Here is a 23,645-nt window from a genome sequence, read left to right on the forward strand (position 1 = left end):
AAGCAGCAGGAACTCTGTGGCAATGATGAGTGTATGTCAGCAAAGGCTGATTTTACTTCTTCAGCTTAAAAGCAATTCAACTGCCTTTCCTCAATCCCAGAATAACTTTATAATACACACCGCTTCTTGGGGTTCAAGCTGAAATAATTATCAACAAAAAAAAATGAGAGTTACCCAGAAAAAAAATACAAAACCTTTCATTACTGTTTAGACTAAATTCTGAAGGTTTAATAGAGAAACATATCAGATTGATTACACTTAAATAAGACATTCTCTAGGTTCTGTGGGCTTTGCTTGTCAGCCTTACTTGAGAAGAGGCATACCATGTTCAGAAAGCTCCTACTGTGATTAAACTAGAACCATCTATTTTGAAATATAGATAAAACATCAAACCCCATGCCACAGATCTTGCCATCCAACAACTCAGAATTACAAAGTGTGTTATGGTCGACTGTCCTCATTTCAACTGAGAGAGAGTTAACTTTCTCCCTAGTAGATGGTACAGGGCTGTGTTTTGGATTTAGAGTGAGAATAATGTGCATTGCCCACTGATGTTTTACTTGTTGCCACATAGTGCTTATCCTAAAATCAAGGATATTCCAGTTTCCTATGTTCTGCCAGTGAGGAGGTGCACAAGAAGTTTAGATGGAGCAGAGATAGGACAATTGCCTGGAGGAGAGCTAGGACAGTTGCCTGGAACTAGTCCCGGGGCTATTCCATACCTCAGGACAACATGCCCAGTACAGAAACTGGGGGGAGTTGGTGGGGAGGGGCAGATTGCTGCTCAGGTATCAGTCATTGAGTGGTAAGCAACTGCACTGGGCATCACCTGTCTTTTCTTGGGTTTTGCTTCTCTGTTTTTATAACTCTTAATTGCAATTACTATATTACTATTGCATTGTATTTTAGTTAATCTGTACTTACCTCAGCCCACAAATTTTATCTTCCTCTCCCCCTCCCCCACCCCAGTTTTCCTTCCTGCACTGGGAGAAGGGAGGAGTGAGTGGCAGTATGGTGCTCAGTTGCTGGCTGGGATTAAGCCACAACAAAGTGCCATAAACTCCAGGAAAACAGTTTTACATTCATTTTGTTTAGTTTGGTGAGGTTTGGGGTTTTATTTTACACTTTTTCCCTGATTTCACAAGACTGCTGTTCCACTCCTTGTCTGTCCTTTGAATGGAAGTTAATAAGAATCATTAAACAACTATTTTAATAATCTGCTAAAAATATCACACTTTATGCCTCAGTTTCCTGAGAAAGACAATACTAGAAAACTTTTTCCTTACTAGCACACCACACACATGGTCTTCCATTTCAGATACAGTTCTACATTTGGGTTTAGTTCTAAAAGTTCATTCTAGTTGTCCGCACAGCTACACAAGCTTCAGAGGGCTTCAGAGTCAGTGCACCAGATAATCTCCAACACTGAACTCTTCCTACCACGTCAGTTTATGGCCCAACTCCAACTGAAGAACCTACACACAAATAAGGAAGGGTCTTAAGTCAAGGTCCTGAGTTGAGTATGAAGGATAGCATGTCCAACCAGTCAGATATCACTGCCTTACTACACAGAGCAACATACACAAACTCCATTTTCTCTAATTACTAGCTATAAAGCCCTGCTATTTGGTCCACATTTATTGCATTTACTTCATTGACTATCACCGAGACAGCACCAAAACTAAGTCTGATTCATAATCACATATATTTGACAGTTTATAAAGACAGGTCTTTTGACATAACAGTGTGAGTAGTCGCATTTCACGGCTTTGGCCCACCTGTTCACTTTAAAGAAGCATGAAATCAATTCACACTACAATACTTACTTACAAATTAAAATCATTCAAAGTGGAGAAGTGCAGTAGGGGAAAGAGGCAACAAGAACCTAAACAGGCCTTCTTCCTCAATGGAAACCTTGTACAGTGCCTTACATATCCAAAACCTGTATCTTTCAAAGCAATTGCAGCACTAACACAGCAAGAAAGCCAGCATGACCTTAACCTTGACAATTGCTGACAACACTTACAAAACAAAAATTTTACTTCCTTGAATAACTCAATTTATCTACTTAGCAAAATACTTAGAACATGTGTTAGTTAAGTCAAACATCTATAATTCTAGGGAGGATACTCAAGAGGAGGACTGCCAAGGTCAGAACAGCTTTCCAGTCACATTTCAACATTATCGTCGTGCTCCAGTGACACAGGTCAGCCCTTTCAACTCATCAGTTCACCATTGCTAGACACAGTGCAGGTAGAGGACAAAACAGCCCCTACTCCAATGACTTTAAAACAAATGTTAAACAATACTGCTCATAAAAACAGGAAGACTAATTACTTTTATCTTTCTTCTTCACTCCCTGTAACAAGGACAGTGTAAGTAGTTTTCAGTATATGACAAGTATCACCTAACTCTAGTACTACATCCTCCCTTAACATCAGAGGAAGTTTCTGTCTTTAAGTGAAGATCTCTTATTTCCCCTAGTGGTCTAGGGAAGAGCTGTGCCCACTGTCCTGGACAATACAGGCTCTGAACTCACCAAAGCAGTGCTCTCTTCAGCCAACACCACTGCTGCCACAAGAACATTGCAGCTGGACGGCTGCTGCAGATGTCCAGCCCTTCTTTAATTTCACTACAAGCAAAGGGCAGGTGTGTGGTCACACTATGGGGAGCAGTGGTCCCTTCCACAGATCTATCAGATCACTGTAACTGGGGCAGCTCTGTCACAACAGCCTGCTAACCCAGTACAGATTGCTACTTGGTCTCCTCAATGCTACCAGCCGCTCACCTCCAACAAAGGGCTACCTTTTTTGCTCTGATTAAATACACTTGTTACCAGCAAACCACTACTCTGACAAAGACAGTCAACTCTTGGCTCTGGACCTGCCAAGATGGTATCTCAAGAACTCTATGGGAAGCATCCAGGGGTCTCACAAGTTGGGACATGGCCACCCTAACTCTCACCCCTCCCCTTTGCAGCTGGCAACTTTTCCACCTGTTAACACATTATTTGCATTAATTTTTCATACATAATACGTACACTTGCAACACAAACTCTTCATAATGAAACGCACAACTCCTTCCAAGTGTCACACCACTGCAAATACTCCAGCCCCAGGCCACCAGTTGCTACCCACACTCTCCACCAGTTACTGTCACAGGCAAAACAGTTTCAACTCAAAAAATTTCTACTAATTTGTCTATTAAATGAAAAAAAATTACTGATTCATGTATTGAGAAAAACCAAAAGATAACTACACTTTTAGGAAATCACTTTTTGTCCCCCTTCCCCAGGCTAAGCTTCAATCAGAGATCTTTCTTCCCCACTTTTCTATCTTAACCACTCCTGTTTTCACTGCTCCTTACACTCAGTCCCTCCCAAGCCCTTCAGCAAGGCAAGGCAGGAGGTGAAGGTGAGTGCATAATGGTTTTTCTGCCACACCTTGATTCTTACTCATTCTCCTAAACTGTTGATTACTACTTAACTATTGCTCTACTGTAGCAGGTGTACCTGCTCTGAAGTGACTTACCTATAAGTTGCTATCTCTTTGGCAGTCTCTGCCCCAGTATGGGTCTGTTATGGGCCACAGTCACCTCAGAGGTTGGCCACCCAACAGCTGTAGTCCCTTGGGGTGTCTCCAACACGACTTGGGACACCTACAGGTGATGGTCCCTTCAGGGGTATGTATACTTGCTCTGGCATGGCTTGCCTGCAGCCCACTCCCCTGCTCCAGTGTGCAGCCTCTTCAAGAGGTAGTCCTTTTGAGGGTGTAGATCCTGAAGTACAGGCTGCCTGACGTTTCCTTTCTCTTGTTCTCTACTCTCTCACGTCTCTTAGTTTATATCTCATCCTTTTTCCTCCCTTTATCCTCTTGCATACCTTCCCCCACATATCCATTTCTGTCTCCTGCCCCTCACAGCTGCCATTCTCTCAAAAGATTTATGAGCAGCAGCATCACACATGCTCAACAGAGAGGTTGAGGTTTTAGCATGTGTGCCCCTGTGGTAAACAGGGGTGGGCTGTTTTCATCATCTTCAAAGCTGTCCAGAATCCGCTGTGCCCATGGTAGTCCAGAGACTTTTCACCCATCAAGCACTCTTGCAAGTCCCCAATACTGAAATCCTGCCCACGGATTTGTGCACAAGACAACCCATACAGCTAGTTTTTAAGAAAGAAGGTAATTTACCAAGTAATCACAAGATCTAAAGACAGTCAAAAGTACAGAAAAACAATTAAAGGTTATAAGTTATTTCATATTTAAAAAAAAAAAAAGAAAAGATCACAGCACCCATAACCAAGGGCAGCAGAAGCAAAACTCTAGCACCATAAATTCAAGAGGAGCTTTGCCTTCAACAAGGCCTGGGATTTATCATAGATACCTATCAAATGCATGTGGAACAGCAATAAAGGAGAACAGATAAGCACATGAAAAGCAAACAGAAATTCAGATATTTTCTAATCTCTGTAGTGATGCAACAGCAGCGTCTTATTTAAGGGAGTAAAACCATGGTCTTGTACAGAAAGAGATGTGTATTCTTAATCCTTTCCCCACAGATGATTCCCCTGTCAAGCTCAAGCAGGAAGCTGCTTTGTTTGTCAGTCATCAAAATGCACACGCTCCTCACAAACTCTTAAAGCATTTTCCCCTTGGAGTTACCCAAGAGCCTGGACACAGACTTCCACATATACTTCTTTTTGCTAGTACTATTATTTCTCTTTTTTTTAAAAAAAAAGGGGAAAAAATGTACTTATAGCTAAAATTCTGTCTAGTCAGCACAGAGTACTACACTATTTCAGCTATTCTGCTGTACACTCGCGCCCAGCGAAAAAGGATATGTATTGTAACTGCTGGGCACCTTGTCTCCTACCATTAGCCGAGACGCCTTGCCGTACAGATGTACGGGCAAAGTACTTCGGAAAAAGCAAAAGTGCGGAAGCAGGAGACTGAAACCTACTGGAATGAGTTGCACCCAAAGACAGATGACGGCAGGGAAACCGGCCCTGCCCTCACGGCAGCTGCCCCGACCGCCGAGATGTGCGGCCGGCCGCACGGCCGCGGGGCCGTAGACAGCGGGCGCTGCCTCAGGCCGGCCCGCGGCTGTGACCCCCAGCCCCGCCACAGGAGGCAGGGGCGGGAGGCTCCCGGTGCCTGACACCGCAGCGAAGGGGCGGGAAGAAGTGCCCCCGGCCGGCGGGGGAGGCGGTGCGTGGACGAGGCCCGCTGCCTCCCTCCTCAGCGGCGGGGACGCGCTTGGCGCGATGGCGGGCGGAGGGTGAGGGAACAACGCCGGCACCAGGCCCCCTCTCCCCTATACCGCGGCCCGCGCTTACGTGTAGATGATGGACATGAAGTGCATGAGCCAGAGCACGACGAAGAGAATGAGCCCGAAGATGGCGAGTCCCTCCAGGGCTAGAGCCAGCACCGCCATCCCCGGGACGCGGCGGCCTGAGCAGAAGCCGGCGGCAGAGCGATAGCGAAGAGAAGGCGGGCGGTGCGGTGGCCTGTCGCCGAGCGGGACAACGGCGGGCAAGATCTCAATGTACCAACTGCTGCTCCCGCACCGACGCGGCGGCCTCCGCGCCACTAGCCGCTCACGCACTAAGGAGCCGCCAGCCCAGCCCGACCTGCCCACTCCCTGCCTGCCCGCCCGGCCCCCCGCCCCCGCCTTTCTGTCAGGCGCAGGCACCGCCCGCCCCGTTGGCGACAGGCCCGGAGAGGCGGGGCCGCCGGCGGGGCGGGGCGGGAGCCTTTACCACGGCCTCCCAAGCTCCAGCGGTGGCGCTGCGGGATGCCTGAGTCTGCGGACGGTACCCGGCTGCCCGCGGGGCCGGAGGCCGGGCGCGGCGCTGCCCTGCCCTGCCCTGCCCTGCCCTGCCCTGCCCTGCCCTGCCCTGCCCTGCCCTGCCCGGTCCAGCGCCTGCTCCTGAGAGTGGGTGCGGGTAGGGTAGAGGCGGCCGCGCAGTGGCCTCGATTGAGTTGGAGGCTTCGTGCCCCACTAAGGCCTTGTCGCCGTGGCTTAGGATACCGAATGCCCTTCGTCCATAGGAGTAGCGCTGGAGGCAGCAGGCTGTTGCCGAGCTAGTCCAGCATCGATGTGCTGATACGGCTGCGTAGCCATTAGTATTTTTTAATTTGTTGAGGGTTACAGTTTGACTCGGAAAACTTTCTCGATGACCTCGAATTGCAATTTTCAGCATTGGTGTCAACCACTAGTGACTTAGAAGTCATTAGTGGTGCTTGGTGCTGATCCTGAGTAAGAGCCGCCGCTGAAAAGGCAGGTGTGATGCCAGCAGTCACACTGGAGCAGCTGTCAGCCAGGCCCATGCAGTGATAAAACACTTTGGCGACTACCAGCTTTGGATAGCTTGGGGTTAGTGCCCAGTTAAAGAGTCAGTTGCTCATTACCAGTAGTTGAGGCCATCTAGTCTTGCCTTTATTTCATTACGGTACTTAAAGCAGTTGCTATTGCTGTGATGTTGCCCCTCTTTTTTTAGGGGATTCCTGTGAAGAAACTTGTCAGCACTGCAGTTTTTACAGTTCACACTAGTGTTTTGGGTCTGGGTTCAGAAATGTCAACTTATCTGTTCTGCCAGTTGTATGATAGGCAAGCATACGTTGCATTAGCCATTTTAAAGTTAACTGCATTAATTTGGAGTTTGCCACAAAAAGATAAAACGACTTAAGCACCTGTGTCTGCATACTGAGCTTGCCAGATGCAAGTTGGTTCTAGTCTGGAAGAAGCATATCCATACATAAGAGATTATGGTTGCCTGTAGGTGAGAAGGTATACTTTTTCCTCAGGATTCTTGACCAGTACCATAAGATGAACATTTCAGTGTATACATGCTCTCTAATAGATTTTTTTATTCTTCCATAGCTCTCAATTATTAATGCAGATGAAGAACTGTTTATAAATTCTGCTTTAGAAGTAGGTCATGTGGTTTTTAAAAATGTTCTAGTCACCGTAATGCTTTGAAACTGGAGAATTAGGTTTCAAGGTAGTTCTGGTTGTGGCTGAGAAGTTAGGATGTAGAGATTGAAAGGCAAGTTACTGTCAGAAAAGCTAGAATCTCATATGATGTGTCAGAAAAATTGACTACATTTAAATTAAAAGTACAATTTAAAAGTGAAAAGATACACACTGGTATTAACAGTTCAGGTACCTGTCCATCCTAGAGCCACACTGCCTATTTAGTCTGTTCTTGCTTAATGTTATTTCCCACATAAATTGTGGCAGCTTTTACACTGGCTTCAGTATTTTCCTCCTTAAAATTAATTTTTCAAGAAGTAAAACAAATTATCCTAATTTTCAAATTCTCTTATTGCAGATTATGTCCAAATCCAGATTATGTTACAAATCTCATTTGTCACTGAAAGTGGCACTCAGTTTTTCATCTCTGCAGTTTGTTCTGCAGTTAGTCTAAGTCATATTTATATGAACTTTTTATACATTTTTTAGCCACGATTTGAGTTGTTATGCTCAACTTTGGCACTGTGACAAGATTAGTCTATCCAAAGGATTGAGAGCTGATATATATGACTCGATAGAATAGAGTTGACAAAACCCTTACATGGTAGGATTCCATCTCTCTCCCAAGGCAGAAACAGCCTAAGCAAAGCAGTGTCTTTCATTAAATTATGACAGTACAATGAATTTAGGAAGATTGAGGGCCTGTCTTCAATAGTCAAACTGTTTAGCCAAGTAATCACAGTTTATTAAACGTTTTCTGGTTTTGAAGAAGCGTTGAGCTGAAGTGGTAAAACTTATTCTTTGTCCTAGAGGATTGCCTGAGAGATTACAGTGACAGGCTGCATATTTTGCAATGGCTCCATGGGGTCAATGGCTCCATGAAAACAAACTTTGCTGAGTATTCTTAATAAATAAAATTAATAAAGGTTATGTAACCTGCTGTTCTTCAGTAAACCATACCAATGAATGAGCAATCCTCAAGCAGCATTACCCAGGAAAATGCCAAACTAGTGTAAATAACTTCGGTTTAGCAAAGGATCCATCTTTCTGCCATCCTCTCTGTGACAGCATTCTGTCCTGGCTTTGTTTTATGTGAACGTCCTGGTTTCAGCTGGGATAGAGTTAATTTTCATCCAGTAGCTAGTACACTGTTGGGTTTTGAATTTGCTGTGAGAATAATGTTGGTAACACTGATGTTTTCGTTGTTGCTAGGTGGTATTTATCCTAAAATTATGGATATTTCAGTTTTCCATGCTCTGCCAACAAGGAGGTGCACAAGAAGCTGGGAGGGAGTGCAGACAGATGACTTAAACTAGCCAAAGTGCTATTCCTTACCATAGGACATCCTGCCCAGTATGGCAACCGGGGAGAGTTGACTGGGAGGGGCAATCACTGCTCAAGGAAGAGTCTGGTCATCAGTCAATGGGTGACGAGCAATTGCATTGGGCATCACTTGTCTTAGTTGGGTTTTATTTATCTTTTTCGTTATCTTCTTTACTATTATTATAATTATTGTATTACATTATATCACATTATATTCCATCATATTCTTTTCTGTATTGTGTTACATTATATTATATTGTATTGTGTTATGTAAATTACATTTCAATTATTAAACTGTTTTTATCTCAACCCATGAATTTTACTTTGTTTTTCCTTTCCAATTCTCTAAGGAATTGGAGGAGGGAGCATGTGGCTGCGTGGTACTTAGCTGACAGTTGGGGTTAAACCCTGGCAGGAGAGAAAGAATTTCACTCTCTGGAGATGTTTAAGGTGAAAAGCTGCAGCACCTAACACTCAAATCAATGTCTACTGTAAAATATGAAGCTCCAATGTGCTTCCAGGAGGTACTTTGGAAGCATGGTGAAGGAAAGCCAGGTAGGGTAAGGCCTTTGACCTGGGTAACTTCTGTAGTCAAACCCTGTGTCATGGATTCTTTAAGCAGGTGTATTATGCTTTGTGAAGGAGCAAACAACAAGAGTAAAGGTTCCCTGGAACAACGGGCCATCTGGAGCTGTGACAGTTCAGTGGCAGAGAACATGCACCTGGTTTCCTGTTGATAGTATGGAGTGCAATGATTCACAGAGAACAGTGCTCTTCAGGGAGTGCAAATCTGCCCCCTCCTCAAAGATTCCTGATCATACCTTGGAGGGATATAAAGAGATATATATATATTTAGCTTATTAACAAAAGGAACGTTAGTGTGTTAACCTGTGGTGATTCTTGTATTAATTCTGAGAAGGCTATGGAAACCAAACCCACAAAAGATTCTCTTTCTAGTGTATCTGTAGAAGCTTTTAACCACTATACAAACTTTTCAATATCCTCCCAAATCATCAGAGTTTCTGTCAAAAAACATCATTTACATAACATTTTGGGAGGGAAAACTTTGATTTAGTTCTCTGTCTTCAGATGGTAAAACAGTTTGTTCACCTAAATTGCAGTTAATACATTTATAATCCACTGAAATGCCATTTCACAACTTGTGTGTGTACCTTTGTTAGTATTTCCAGGTATAAACTTCCCTGTTCAATGTACTATTACTGTTTCTGTTCAGAATTATATCACTGAGGTTCTGGGCAAATAGGCAAGAACAAACTAACTTTTTCTTGCTTATATGCATTTTTCTTTATGAAAATGTGAAAATAAGAGGACAGTGTAAGTTTTCCCTGTGCATAATGAGAAGATCCATTTGTGCATCTGCTCACTGAAAGTGCTTTGTAAAATACCTTATTATAAAGGGAATATGCATTAGGAAATAAAGTTTTAATAATTTAAACTCTGAAAAATCTGTCTCCAAGGCCAAGCTGAATGTTGGGTGGGTATAAGTAACCTTTTCTATTAAAAATACATTTTTTTATTCCTTTTCTTTGATTTAAATCAGAGAAATGTATTACTGCTCAGCATGTTTGTTATTATACAAATGCTCTGTCTTGCAGCTTTCTCTCGTTAAGTCACGTTTGCTTAGCTTATTTAAAAAAAAAAAGAAAAAAGTGTGCAGTGACTGGTTGGATTCTTGCCTAAGTGAGTTCAGAATTTTATTCAAGTTTTAGAGCACTTGTAAATATTGAGGAATAGCTTGTCTAATGGGAGAGAGAGAGACTCAACTTACTGGACAGCTGTCCCCATGTCCCCTTTATTTGGCAGTAAGAAGCTATCTAATCAGTGTATGTGAAGTGGCCCATGAGGTTTAACAAATGCAGTTCTAGGCTAGCTGTAGTGCAGGCTGTTTCTTCTCTGGTGGAGTGTCTCAACAAACCAAACATCAGAAAAATGAGACCCCCAGAGCTCTTAGAAATGCCTGAGAATGGAAAAAGTTACACCTACAGCTCTCAGTGAGACCTCTAAGTACAAATCTGTGTTGAATGAAGCTTCAATAGATTTGATATTTGATATAGAAATGTTTTAGTAACAGAATATGAAAGCACTTAATACAATTTTCTCAAACAATGTTGTGAGACCCATGGAATTGTTTCATTTACATTATATTTTTCATGAGAAACTAAACCAGGTCTACACTAACCTATAAACCTTCTTCTAAGTATTGCTACTGGAAACAGTTATGATTATGCAGTCAGACTTAAATTTAGAAAACCAAAGTAAACAATTTTACAGATTCACAGAGTGGCTGAGTTTGGAAGAGATGATCTGGAGATCATCTGTTCCAACTTACTACCCAAGCAGAGTCAACTAGTACAAGTTTTCCCATTTTGGAGTGTACCTCCATCCTCTTTACTCCCCCCAACCAGGTATTTCTGCACATTGGTGCATCTTCTCCAGCTGCCTCAGCTTCTCCTCATACGTCAGATGCTCCAGTTCCTCTGTCATCTTTGTATCCCTCAACTGAACTAATTGCACTATGTCCATGACTCTTCTATAGTAGCAACATATACTAATGCAAACCACAGTGCTGTGGGTTTCTTTTTCAAAAGGGCACACTGCTGGTTATGGTCAACTTTGTGTCTACCAGCACCCCTGGCTCCTTCTCTGTAAAGCCACCTTCCAGCAAATTGGTCCTCAGTGTGTACTGGTGCCTGGGATTGTTCCTCACCAGATGCAGGATTTTGCATTTGCAAACTTTATGAGAGTGAATGCTGTCATTAATGAAGATACCAAACAGCATTGGTCCCACTATCGACCCCTGATGCTCTGTCACTGGCCTCCAGATGGACTTCTTGCTACTGATCACAAGGCTTGTAGCTTGGCTCTTTAGCCAACTTTCTGTCTGCCTCAACATCTAGTTTGTTCCTTGTCTGTTTGTCTATGATACTAGGGGAGACAGTATTGACAACATTGCTAGAGATCAGGTTCACAACGTGTAGATACCATCCCCTGTTCAACAACTGGACATTTGGTCATAGATGGCTACCAGGTTGGTTAGGCATAAACATAGTCTTCCTTTTGCTACAAGGTACTTGTAGAAGCTTTGCAGTGTCCTTCATGTTCCTCACCAGATTCAGCTCCAGATTGATTGTGGCTTTCTCTGCATGCTCAGAGAGTATGTTCATATTCCTCCTGGCTTGCCTGTCCTGTTCCTACCTCTTCTTAGGTTACTTTTTATGTTTGGTTTTTGGTCAGGAGCCCTTGCTCATCCATGCAGACTTTTTCCCTCTTTCCTTCATATGCTCTGAATACCTACCATTTCTTTACTACTTTTCCCTGACTCCTCTCTGAAGTTCTTACTCTTCACTCTAGTTGCCTGGTAGAAATCATCTTATATCTAAATGGCTTCTTCTCCAGCTTTGCCCAGCCTTCTTGTCCTCTTGTTTTCTGAGTCTCTTTTTGTTCAGTCTTACTCCATCCCTGTTTGCTCCCTAGACTATATTCTGCCATGTTTCTCCAAGGTTTGTTCTCCAGGGCCCACGCCCAAACACATTTCTGTTAGGTACTCCAGAATTCTCCTTTTACATTCAAGTTATTGTGAGCAAGAACAGTGTAGAGTTTTTGTCAATTAGAGTGAACAGCCCCTTACACTGAGAGAAGAGGCAAAAAGAGAAAAATCAAGGGAAAACATGATAGGAGGAATAGAGGACATCCACAGAAGAAGTGAACTAAGCAGTGATGTTTCATGACTGAATATGACACTAGATTTAAAATTAATGTTTGATGCTTCAACAAATGTTTGATGTTTCCATCAACAAATATTTGATGCTCCTCCAATACCAATAGATGCAGTAATATAGCTAGATGGATCTGTAGATACCACCATGGAAATTAGTCCTTAAAGCAACTGGTGCGCTCCTGGGTCACCACACTAGACACCTGTGGTACAAAATAGTGGTTAGGGTGGGAAGTGGTTCCTGAGTTCAGTGGAAGCAGATCCAGAAGCAGCTGGAAAGCCCCCAGTCCTTTCTCACCATTACATCCATAAGAGCCTGGAAGGAAAACCACCTTGGCTTGGGAGATGAGCAAATTCGTAAAGGTGTTTTGGTCCTTACTTATCAAAGCACCCCAGTATTAGAGGAACGGAGGAAATGTGTGCTTTAGAAAGATATCTGGCTTAGAAATCAGGTTCAGCCACGCCTTGAAGCAAGACTTGGCAATCTCTGAGGTCCACAATTAACATATTGATTACAAGATATGTCTTGTGATTAGATACAGTCATCAAGACACTTCACAGGGTTTCCTACTCATGTCTCAAGGTCTAGAATTACGTCATAGTCCACTAGCTTCGTCAGAGCCATTCCACAGGAACAGAAGAGCCTGCAAAGGTGTGAGCTATATTTGTGTCTTTTGCAACAGCTGTGCAGTTGCTAAGAGTTTGGGAATCACCCAGAACTCCAGCATGAAGGGCTGAGATCTCCTTCTAGCATGCATCTCCCAAAATTTAAATGAAGATGCAGACTGAAGATGGAAAGAAAGGCTATGTACGAGTGGCCAGAACTCCCTGGGACATCTGTTGTACCTGTATGTTTGGTTCTCATCAAAAAGTTACAGATTCATAGCAGTGATTGAAAGGGATGGCTTGACTTGTCCAGTTTCTACCTGGATGCTTCTGAAAGAAGACAAGGACAGTGAGGATAAAAACGAACTGCTGAAATTGGTAGAGGAAAATTCATCTGTCTTTTTCAGACTGCTTTTTAAAAACTGTGTGAGAGTCTATTACCTAAGAAATAGTTGTTTATAAGTAGTTGTTAATACAGTATTTCAGTCAATCAAATATGAATTATTCCAGAGTTGCTCACTTTGCTTTACTGCTGCTTTTCCATCTTATTGCTTGGCTTTCTGACCTCCTACTTTCTTTCTTTTGTGAAACTAAGTTCAAAAATAGAATTCTACTCACAGGAAGGTGGTAACGACTGCTGTGCAAATAATAGTTCACCACAACCCTGAGCAAGTTTTCTCGACTCTTTCACAGGAGCACCGATTAACTTTGTCAAATATAGTTACACATCCTGCAAGAGCAGTACCTGCCTTTAGGTACCTGCTGTTTAAAGGAGCTGTGAGTAACAGGTCACTGTACATTGTCACAAAATGTGTTTAGAGCATAGTCCACACCTGCTGTTTCAGATAGAGTTGTTGGGGTTTTTTTTCCCCAGGAGCCTTTTGCTGTGGGCTTGCAGTTGCACAGCCATTTTCACAATTATATACCTAACAGGTTGTGATGACCTCAGTTGCTGCTCCTGCACAGCTGGAAGGTGCACAAAGTGTGATGAACCCAGGTGAGCAGAAACAGCGGGGAACTCTTTATGCAGGGAGTTTCAGACCCATGCCTCAGGTGTTCTCACCATGCTCACCCAGATCGCAGGGACCATCTATTCTGAACCATGCCCATTTTCCACAGTAGTTACAGGCTCTGGCTTTGCACAGGGACAGGCATCCAGTTAGAAGCAATGACAAAGGGTAACTGACACGGTGACCTGATATGTCTGAGCTGCCAAGTTTCCTATGATGCCTTTGTGGCCCTTTGTATTTCTGCTGTGGTTATTTAATTACCACTCTCACAGTGAAGCAGCTGTTAAGTGGCTCAGAAAACTAATATACATTGAGTCTAGACAGGCACAGTTTGAAACCAGAGTTTTCAGTTTCTCTCTAGACAAACAATGCCAACTGAGCTTCTGTTTCTAAAAATATTCAACATTACCATAGAATTTTTAAGTCCTTTGCGAAGGAAATATCATCTTTAGTTGTGTTGTTACATCCTGCTTGAAATGAGTTACTCCTTCAGAAAGTGGGGAAAGCTCATGGGGAAATAAACAAGTTTCAGTTACCATTTATGCCCATTAGAGAAGCCTCGTAGTTTAATGCTCTTCTAAATTTCTTTACAATGGGATATTCTTATAATTAAGCACAGAGCAGGTGAGAGAGAAGGCTCAACTTTGATGAGTTACATAGGAGGCAGCTCTGAGAACAGTCACAGCTCTTGCTTATTAAATAGTGGTTCATACCACTATTTAATTAAAATGTACCATTAAAAATGGTACATACATTTTGCTTTCCCTAAGCAGAACATATTTTTGTTTCTTTATTTTGAATATTAAATTCTTAGGTGTTGTAAGAACTGAGTGCATACTGGAGACTGCTAGTTAGAAGAGATGTGGGATTACTAGAGCTCTTAGCATCGCCATCTTTTCATGTAGTGACTTCTGCTTCTACTCTGGAGTTTTTTCACAGTTCTTGACATTGAACCAGAGAGTGACTTATACAGATGAATGGCAGAAAGATGTTTAAAATTATGCCCCTTAAATGGAATACGGTCTTGTCTGTTTCTGGAATCAACTGCTTTTAGCAACCACCAGTGTCTGTCATCAGGCAAGCCTACCAGGAACACAATTAAAAGCAGCTAGTTGCTGTTGTGGCAATGTTGGTGATAGCAACCTGAACATCAAGGAATAAACGGTGGAAATAGCTGCAGGATCCATCAAAATTTTGCCTTGTTCAGGAGCACGATCTGTTTCCTGTGAACAAACAGATGACTGAGCAGTTTCCCCCACTTTGTTTTGAGACCTCAGCCCAGAATGTAAAAGTGAAAGCCACAGGGTTGGCACTTGATTTTGTCCTTCTGCTCATCTGTCTGTGCCAAAAACCATGTGGCAGACAAAACTGCTCTTGAATGGGTCTTCCCTTGAATGAGCTTGGAGATGTCATGGAAGCTTTGACACTGTGTTTGGGAGACATAGCTGCTATGCCATTAGCCCAAGAACAAGAAGTTCAGTCCCTCACAATTAAATCATAACTGGGTGGATTACTTGAAAACTAATGAAAGCCTGAGTATTCTTGGATTTTCCTTCCTGGAAAATTTTGGACAAGTTGTATTAGTTTCTTCTCATTATATATAATATAATTTTATTAGATATCATTTACTAGATATCATTAGTCTACATAGGGCTCTGTGTCTCATTTATATCCATTATGTTGAAGGCAAAATAATTTCCAAGGTCTCAATGACACCTAAACCTAAAAAAAGAGGCACTCAACAGGATTTGTTTGTGTTTTCCTATGGGGTTCTCTCACTGAATGTCATGAATTTCTTTTGCAGCTCCAAGGCTGACAAGATGGTCTTTGTGCATGGAAGTTTAATGCCATGAGAAAACTTCTCTTGTGGGCTTGGAGGCCATCGTAAGTATGCCCTGTTGCTCCCACAATAGATGAGGTTCTAATGGACAGGCCATTACCAGTAACCACAGCTTCTTGCACTAGGGCTAGTGCAAGCCTAGAGTCTGTTCTTGCTCTGTTCTCAGCATGCAGTGAAGCCACACTGACCTTGTAAGGGAATTGCTTAAATGGTGTATGGCCAGATGATCCATCAGATTATTTATCTTTTGCCCACAAAAGAAGTATAAAAACAGCTGATCCTTCCAATCAAACTTCAGAAAAATGATCTCAGCTGTAGGTCTGCTGATGAGGTTGACAGATCATTTGAGCATCCAAGAGCATGAACTTTGCAAAGCAACAAATGTTATGGTAGACTAAAGTGTTTCCCCTAGCAGCTCCTCCTGGAGCCCTTAGGAAAGAGGTGAAGGACGCAATATGAAGGTTCACGGGAATGTACATCTTTTCAGCGCTATTTGAGACTTAGAATGGAATAAGTTTTATAAAACTGACTTTTCTTGTTTCCATAGTTACACAGAACAGACACCAATGTCAAGGGACCAACAGTACAAGAAGATCCACTTGCTGGAAGTCAAAACTAATCAAGTGAAGGCTGGAAGTGAGGCATAGCTTTTAACATTGGAGCCAATTAGTCACGGGAAATCACATTTACCCAGAGATTTTTCATCTCCTTCAGGACAGGAGATTTGCTGAAAAGAAGTGTGGAAAGGCTCAAGCAGAAGGTACAGGTTTCTCTGAACTTACAGGAGCTCAGTTTCTGTCCCGTCTCTCCTCAGAAGCTCTGTGCCAAGTTATTCAGCAAAACACTTCCTCAGTGTAACAAGGTGGCTTTTAAAGATGTTACCTTCAGATAAAATGCTATGAAACGACGACAAATGAAACTAATACTTGCTGATTTACACATATCTAGGTGAATGGTGATCTTTTCTTTTATCTGGGATAGGGCACTACTGTTTTGACTGTGAGGGATAAACACTGCACAACAACAGGCATCCACTGCAGGAGTCCAATGGATGAGGTGGGTCAGTTTAGGAAGCCAACCAAGGATAAAGCTGTTCACTGATTGATTTGGTAGAACTGGTTTTGTGTCGCTTTAGCTCTGTGATCAGGCTGGTCAAACAAGAACCAACAGTGAAAGAGAAGCAGCATGCACAGATGAGGGGAGAGAAGAGCGAGGCATCTGGGTAATTTAACTGCTGTTTTCCACAGCAGCCCGTAATCAGAGTAGTTCACCTCTACTGTACCCTAAACCTGGGAAGATATTTTTCCTTAAGCTGACAAGGCGGCCACTTGAATGTACTTCCTCTTTTCCTGCAGCAAAGGTGATTAAAAACTGATGTAATTTTTATTAGCATTTACTGTTTGGATTGTGTATGTTTCTCACGAGCCAGCTCTTGTGGGTGATCACACCCTACCTGAGGATTACCTCACACATATTGTTGGAGTTGCTTATAATAGATGGAATGGCTGGTGAATCCTACCCCTTAATTCTATCAAGGTGGTACATGGGTAAGGCTTGTCAAATGGCACGGCACTCAGACACTACAATGATGGGGCAAAGCATAAACACATACATTAGAGAGATCTCTCTCAAATAGGGAGATCAGATTTGCTTCCAAAATTATCTGAGTCTCAAATAAACCCCCTCAGGTAGGGAAAAATGGCTGATCCTTGACCCAGGTAATTTCATAAGCCCCCAGAAAGCTGCACAGCAGGGCCCAGCGGTGTGGGAAGGCCATAATTGCCAAGCAGCAGGACAGGAGGAATGGAGAGGCAGAAGCTTCCCAGGTGAGTTTCATCACTGGAATAAATGTATCACCGAGTCATGCCCCATTGTTTTGTGATGAGAAAACATCAGAAGATGCTTAATTGTAGGAACTGTAGGACATGTTATCCAAGTACTACCACTGTTTGTATGACTATAACAATGCATCACAACTGAGTAAAATGCTACAAGTACTGTAGCTACACCAAGATAGGCTTGATGGCTGTGTGTTTTCCCAGTGTGCAGTACTGTCATCTGGCGTGTCGTCTAGTTTTCCTAACCTTCCGTTATCCCACCAGCCTTTCTGTCTCCTTTTCTTACAGAAAAAAAATGTCGTCCCCTGAGTATTTAGGAAAGTATGTATCTCAGCTGTTTCATTTCTTGGCTTAGGATAATGGACTGTTTCTTCCCTTTTGTTGTCTCTCAGTTTTGATCTGTTTCCCATAACTGTCTTTCTGCTTTCAATATGTACGATCTCTGATTGTTCTTTGTTGGAACCACTTCTCTATTTGAATAAAACATCTGTTCTTAGACAGGTTTGTCAATGTGAAAGTCTGTGGTGTAAACTGCTAAACATGCTACACATATTTTCTTCATACCTACTAAATAATTGAATCTTGAAGTCAGGACGTGCTTGATGACCATGTAGGACTATACAGTAGTGTGGTAGAGGTCTGTAGGATCATTTCACATATAAGAGCAGATTTTTTTTTCTGATTCGTAAGGGAGTTGAGAGGTGGCTTTAAAAGACAGTGACTTCTGTGTCAGTGTCAGCTAATGCAGACCTCAGCTCCAAGATTTAACATAACTTGCTTCCTCCCTGTGAAGCTATGGAATTTGCCCACTAAGTGTTAATTGTGGTGAGCGCTGCAGCACAGCATTATCCCAAGAGAGCAATTATGATTTTTTTTCTTTTTAATTTGAAGTTATATGTCATTAACTACTTCAAGGGGTATGTACCAAAGCACCAAGACATGTTCTCAGTGTGATTACCACAGTCCTGGTTGGACTCCAACCCTAAGAGTATACTCCAGCCCTTTTCTTGTGCCAGCTCTGGTATCTGGTGGATCCTTTGCTGAAGGAGGGAACCAGCAGCCCTAAAAGGACAGCCAGCAGTTGGGTCTCCTTACACTGCCATGACACGGTAACTTCCTGCCGCAGCTTCTTCTTCTGGCACCAAAAAGACAAGTCTTACCTTCCTTCTTCCCCCTAATCTCAGTTCCTTGTGATAGTTGTCGTGTAACCTGAAAGAAAAAGCCAACCCGAGACTGTATTTTTATGTCATCAGTAAGTGGTTAAAGTAGCACTGCTAAAGCAAGGAGAGGAAAACGAATGTCTCTATGTGCACCTGTTTTCCTGAAGAGATTTTACACCGCTGCATTCAGAGCTCTTGATGGAAGACGTTTGTGTCTACTTGAGATTATGGAATCGCAGAACCATAGAATGGTAGGGTTGGAAAGGACTTCCAGAGATCATCTAGTCCAACCCCTCCCTGCAGAAGCAGGTTCAGGTCGCATAGGAACATGACCAGGTGGGTCTTGAAGACCTCCAAGGAAGAAGACTCCACAACCCCCCTGGGCAGCCTGTGCCAGGGCTCCGTCACCTGAACAGTGATATAGTTTTTTCTTATATTTAAGTGGAACTTTTTTGTGTTGCAGCTTCATCCCATTACCCCTTGTCCTGTTGCTAGTTACTATAGAAAAAAAGGGATGTCCCAACCTCCTGACACCCACCCTTTAGATATTTGTAAATGTTAATAAGATCTCACCTCAGTCTCCTCTTTTCTAGACTAAACAGCCCCAGTTCCCACAGCCTTTCCTCATATGAAAGATGTTTCAGTCCCCTGATCACCTTGGTGACCCTGTGCTGGACTCTCTCCAGCACTTCCATGTCCCTCTGGAGCTGAGGAGCCCAGAACTGGACACAGGACTCCAGATGAGGCCTCACCACGGCAGAGTAGAGAGGGGGAGCAGAACATCCCTCGACCTGCTGACCACACTCTTCTTGATGCATCCCAGGATGCCATTGGCCTTCTTGGCCACAAGGGCACATTGCCACTCATGCTCAGTTTATTATCAGTCAAGACTCCCAGGTCTCTCTCTGCAGAGCTGCTCTTCAGCAGGTCAACCCCCAGACTGTATTGATGCATGGGATTGTTCCTCCCCAGATGCAGGACTCTGCATTTGCCCTTGTTGAACCTCATGATGTTCCTCTCTGCCCAACTCTCAAGCTGATTGAGATCCCGCTGAATGGCAGCACAGCCTCTGGGGAATCAGCCAGTCCTCCCAGTTTGGTGGCATCAGCCAACTTGCTGAGGGTAAACTCTGTCCCCTCATCCAGGCCGTTGAAGAAGATGTTGAACAAGACTGGCCCCAGAACCCATCCCGGTGGAACTCCACTGGCCACAGGCCTCCAACGCGATTCTGTGCCATTGATCACCACTCTCGATCCACCTCACTGTTCACTCATCCAAGACACACTGCTTGAGCTTTCTGATGAGGATGTTATGGGAGACAGTGTCAAAAGCCTTGCTGAAGCCAAGGTAGATGACACCCATTACTCTCCCCTCATCTAGCCACCCGGTTATGCACTCACAGAAGGATAGCAGGTTGGTTAAACAAGATTTCCCCTTGGTGAAGCCATGTCGAGTCCTCCTGATAACCATCTTTTTTTTCATATGTTCAGTGATAACATTCAGGATGTGTTGTTCCATCACTTTTCCAGGGATGGAGGTGAGGCTGACTGGCCTGTAGTTTCCTGGGTCATCTTTCCTGCCCTTTTTGCAGACTGGAGTGACATTGGCCTTTCTCCAGTCCTCAGGTACCTCACCTGTCCTCCATGATTGTTCAAAAATGATGGAGATAGGCTTAGCAATCACATCAGCCAGCTCCCTCAGCACTCCAGGATGCATCCCATTAGGACCCATTGGCTTATTATGAGCCTTAAGCTTGGCCAACAAGTCTTTAACCTCTTTCTCTTCCACCCAGGGCAAGTCCTCTGCTGTCCTGGTCATCCTGTTATCCTTCCTGGACTGGGCTTCCCAAGGGCCGGCCTTGGCCATAAAGACTGAAGCAAAGAAGGCATTCAGTACTTTGGCCTTCTCTGCATTCTCGGTCAATAAGGCACCCTCAGCGTTTAGCAGCAGGCCCACAGTCCCCTGGCCATCCTTCTGCTGCTGATGTACTTGAAAAATGCCTTATTGCTGTCCTTAACATCCCTGGCTAAGTTTAATTCTAGAAGGGCTCTAGCCTTCCTAGTTGCACCCCTGCATGCCCTGGCAATGTTGCTATGCTCTTCCCAAGAAGCCAGCCCGTTTCCACCTCTCATGGGTGGCTGCTTTCTGCCTGAGTTGTCCCAGCAGATCCTTGCTCATCCATGGAGGCCTCCTACCTCCTTTTCCTCCTTTCTTGCGCATTGGGACACACTGATCCTGGGCTTGGAGGAAGTGGTGCTTGAAGATTGACCAGCTCACATGGGCACTTCTATCTTTTAGAATCATATCCCATAAGATCCGTCCAAGTAGATCTTTGAAGAGGCCAAAGTTGGCTTGAAATCCAGGGTCACGGTCCTGCTTTGTGTTCTGCCTCTTCCACACAGGATCTTGAACTCTACCATCTCACGATCACTGCAGCCGAGGTTGCCTCCAACCTTCACATCCAAAATCTGGCACCTCTGCCATCACTATTTAGGGATGGGAATTTGAAGTGCTGGTAGGAGGTGTAAGAGTGATACAAGATGGAGGCGACCACGCGGACCCCACAGTCAGAGAAGGAGGAAGGAAGGAGGAGCACCAGACCAGAGACCCCTCCCTCTGCAACCTGTGGTGAGAATGCAGACTGTGCTCCTGCAACCCATGGAGGGCCATGGCAGGACTGAGAGCCACCAGCAGCTCCGGGTGAGTGCACCCGGACAGGCGAGGGACTGTGTGGGGAGACGGCCATGGCCCAGGCCGTGCTGGAGAGCCTGCGGGCCGCAGAGCAGCCCCACATGAGAGGCAGAGAGGAGCTGCAGCCTTTGGGATGAATGTGCGTTGGAGCAGCCCGTGCAGGTCTACCATATGTGTGAAGTACCCCATGGACGTGCAGGGAAGACTGGTGTGGAGCCCATCTGCCCTGAGGAGAGACAGCAGCAGCAGCTATCAGAAATTGACTGAAATCCACACTCCCTGCCCCCCTGGGCTGTTCAGAGGGGGAGGAGGTAAAAACACTGGGGTCAGGACTCTGAGCCCAGGAAGAGGGGAGGAGTGGGAAGAAGGTGGTGTTAAAGGGCTGATCGGACTCTTCATCATTGTACCACTCTGTGTTGTTTTATTTTGGTTATGTTTTGGGTTTTATGGTTATGTTTTAGTTGGTGTTGCACTAAATTATTTTCTGCTTTCTTCCCCAAGCCGAGTAGCCTGGTCTATTTTGTCCTGAACCTTAAGCTGCAATTAAGCTCTCCCTGCCCTTTGGCAATCTCAGGTCTTTGGTACTTGAGGCTAATTGTGGTCTTTTTTTCCCTGATGGGCCTAAACCAGGACAAGGCAGTGCAGTCTGCTTACTCAAACACAGACGTTAGAGGATCTTCAGTTCCTCTGTGGAGCCTGGTGGGACCCACCCACAAGCGCTGAGAGAACTGGCTGACCAGCTTATTGCTAAGCCGCTCTCCATCATTTTTAAATGGCTGTGGAGGACAGGTGAGGTGCCTGAGGACTGGAGAAAGGCCAATGTCACTCCAGTCTGCAAAAAAGGCAGGAAGGACCCAGGAAAATACAGGCCGGTCAGCCTCACCTCCATCACTGGAGAGGTGATGGAACAACTCATCCTGAGTGTTGTCACTAAACATATGAAGGAAAAGATGGTTACTAGGGGGAGTTAACATAGATTCACCAAGGGGAAATCCTATTTAACCAACTTGATAGCCTCCTATGAGTGCATAACTGTCTGACTAGATGAGGAGAGAGCAGCAGATGTCATTTACCTTGACATCAGCAAGGCTTTTGACACTGTCTCCCATAACATCCTCATCAGAAAGCTCAGGCAGTGTGGCTTGGATAAGTGGACAGTGAGTTGGATCGAGAACTGATGACACCAAAGTGGGAGGACTGGCTGATTCCCCAGAATGCTGTGCTGCCACTCAGCGGGATCTCAACTGGCTTGAGAGTTGGGCAGAGAAGAACTTCATGAGGTCCAACAAGGAGAAGTGCAGAGTCCTGCATCTGGGAAGGAACAACTCCATGCACCAGTACAGGCTGGGAATTGACCTGCTGAAAAGCAGCTCTGCAGGATTATCAGGATGGATTGAGTCACATTACAGAACAGTATTATAAACTTTTGTCAAGAAGCTAAGTGGTTATATCTGTTTTAGTAAAAGAAACGTTACACCAGGGATGTTTAATGAATGTACAAGTATGAAGGAGTGGAGGAATTGGTATTCTGAAAGGGTATCGGTTAAGTGTTGCCATGTAATATGTGTGGCAGCATATGTGTAAAATGCTTGTAAACTATATTTGAAATATTTCAATGTGGAAAAAGTAAAAAAAAAAATCAATCCTGACTTAGATACCTGAGATGAGAGTTTCCAGCACACTTTCCAAAAGCAATGTTACAGTAGTTGCCATGCACTTTGAATAAAAGAAGAAGGAAAATTATTATAGAATAACTACAATTTGGGAAACAGCTTCAGCTATGTTATAATGTAAGTGTGCTTACTGTTCCTGAAAATAGTTTAATAAATGAAGGCTTTCACAGACGTCTTGAACCAACGTAGGCAGGCTCGGAGATGGGGTGCTGACAGAAAAATGATGACAGGTATGTGGTGAAACACCCCACCTGAGGAAGGTCGAGGACAAAGCAGCGTTAGTATTTCAGATTCTGTACGATCTTTCTTCTTTTTTTGTTTTCTTTTTCCCATTTCTATATCTTCTGACAGGATCTTTTTTTTGGGCTGTTTTTAAGATTATGTCCCAGCCAATGCTTTGCTTGGTAACTTGGCAGCTTCTACACAAATGTTCATTGGCTGCTCTCCATGTCAGGGTGTGAAAGAAGTTAAGCCGAATTCGGCACAACCTGCTCCTCATTGTGTTCAACCGGCTCCTCATGGATTTGGCTTGTGTGTGGAGGAGATTATCCTTTCTCCACTGTTCTTTTTTTTGTCCTTTGAAGACCACTTCTCTATGCAAAGTATCTTGAGGCCTGAGGGGCAGAGCAGCACATTAGTGGTAGAAGGGGAAGGCTCTACTTGTTCTTTGAAAGTACACTGACAATGTTAGAGCATCGCAGGCCTTTCTTGCTCTGAGGGAAATAGCCTTTAGGCTGATGAAGTAAGAGTAGAGATTGTGACCCTGGGCCTCCTCATGATGTCCGTGCTCTGTAGA

At 44.0% G+C, this 23,645-nt stretch overlaps 1 protein-coding gene across 1 annotated transcript in view; it reads right to left on the reverse strand.

Moving 5' to 3' along the window:
• Positions 1–5,637, reverse strand: part of UGCG (UDP-glucose ceramide glucosyltransferase) — a 29,928-nt gene extending 24,291 nt beyond the window's left edge. Inside the window, exon 1 of the mRNA XM_062019267.1 lies at positions 5,333–5,637. Within this exon, the coding sequence (XP_061875251.1) occupies positions 5,333–5,430 (98 nt within the window). The 5' untranslated portion in view covers positions 5,431–5,637. The remainder of the gene's footprint in view (positions 1–5,332) is intronic.
• Positions 5,638–23,645: the final 18,008 nt, after the last annotated feature.

Source organism: Colius striatus, chromosome Z (genome assembly GCF_028858725.1).
Source record: "Colius striatus isolate bColStr4 chromosome Z, bColStr4.1.hap1, whole genome shotgun sequence".
NCBI lineage: Eukaryota > Metazoa > Chordata > Aves > Coliiformes > Coliidae > Colius > Colius striatus.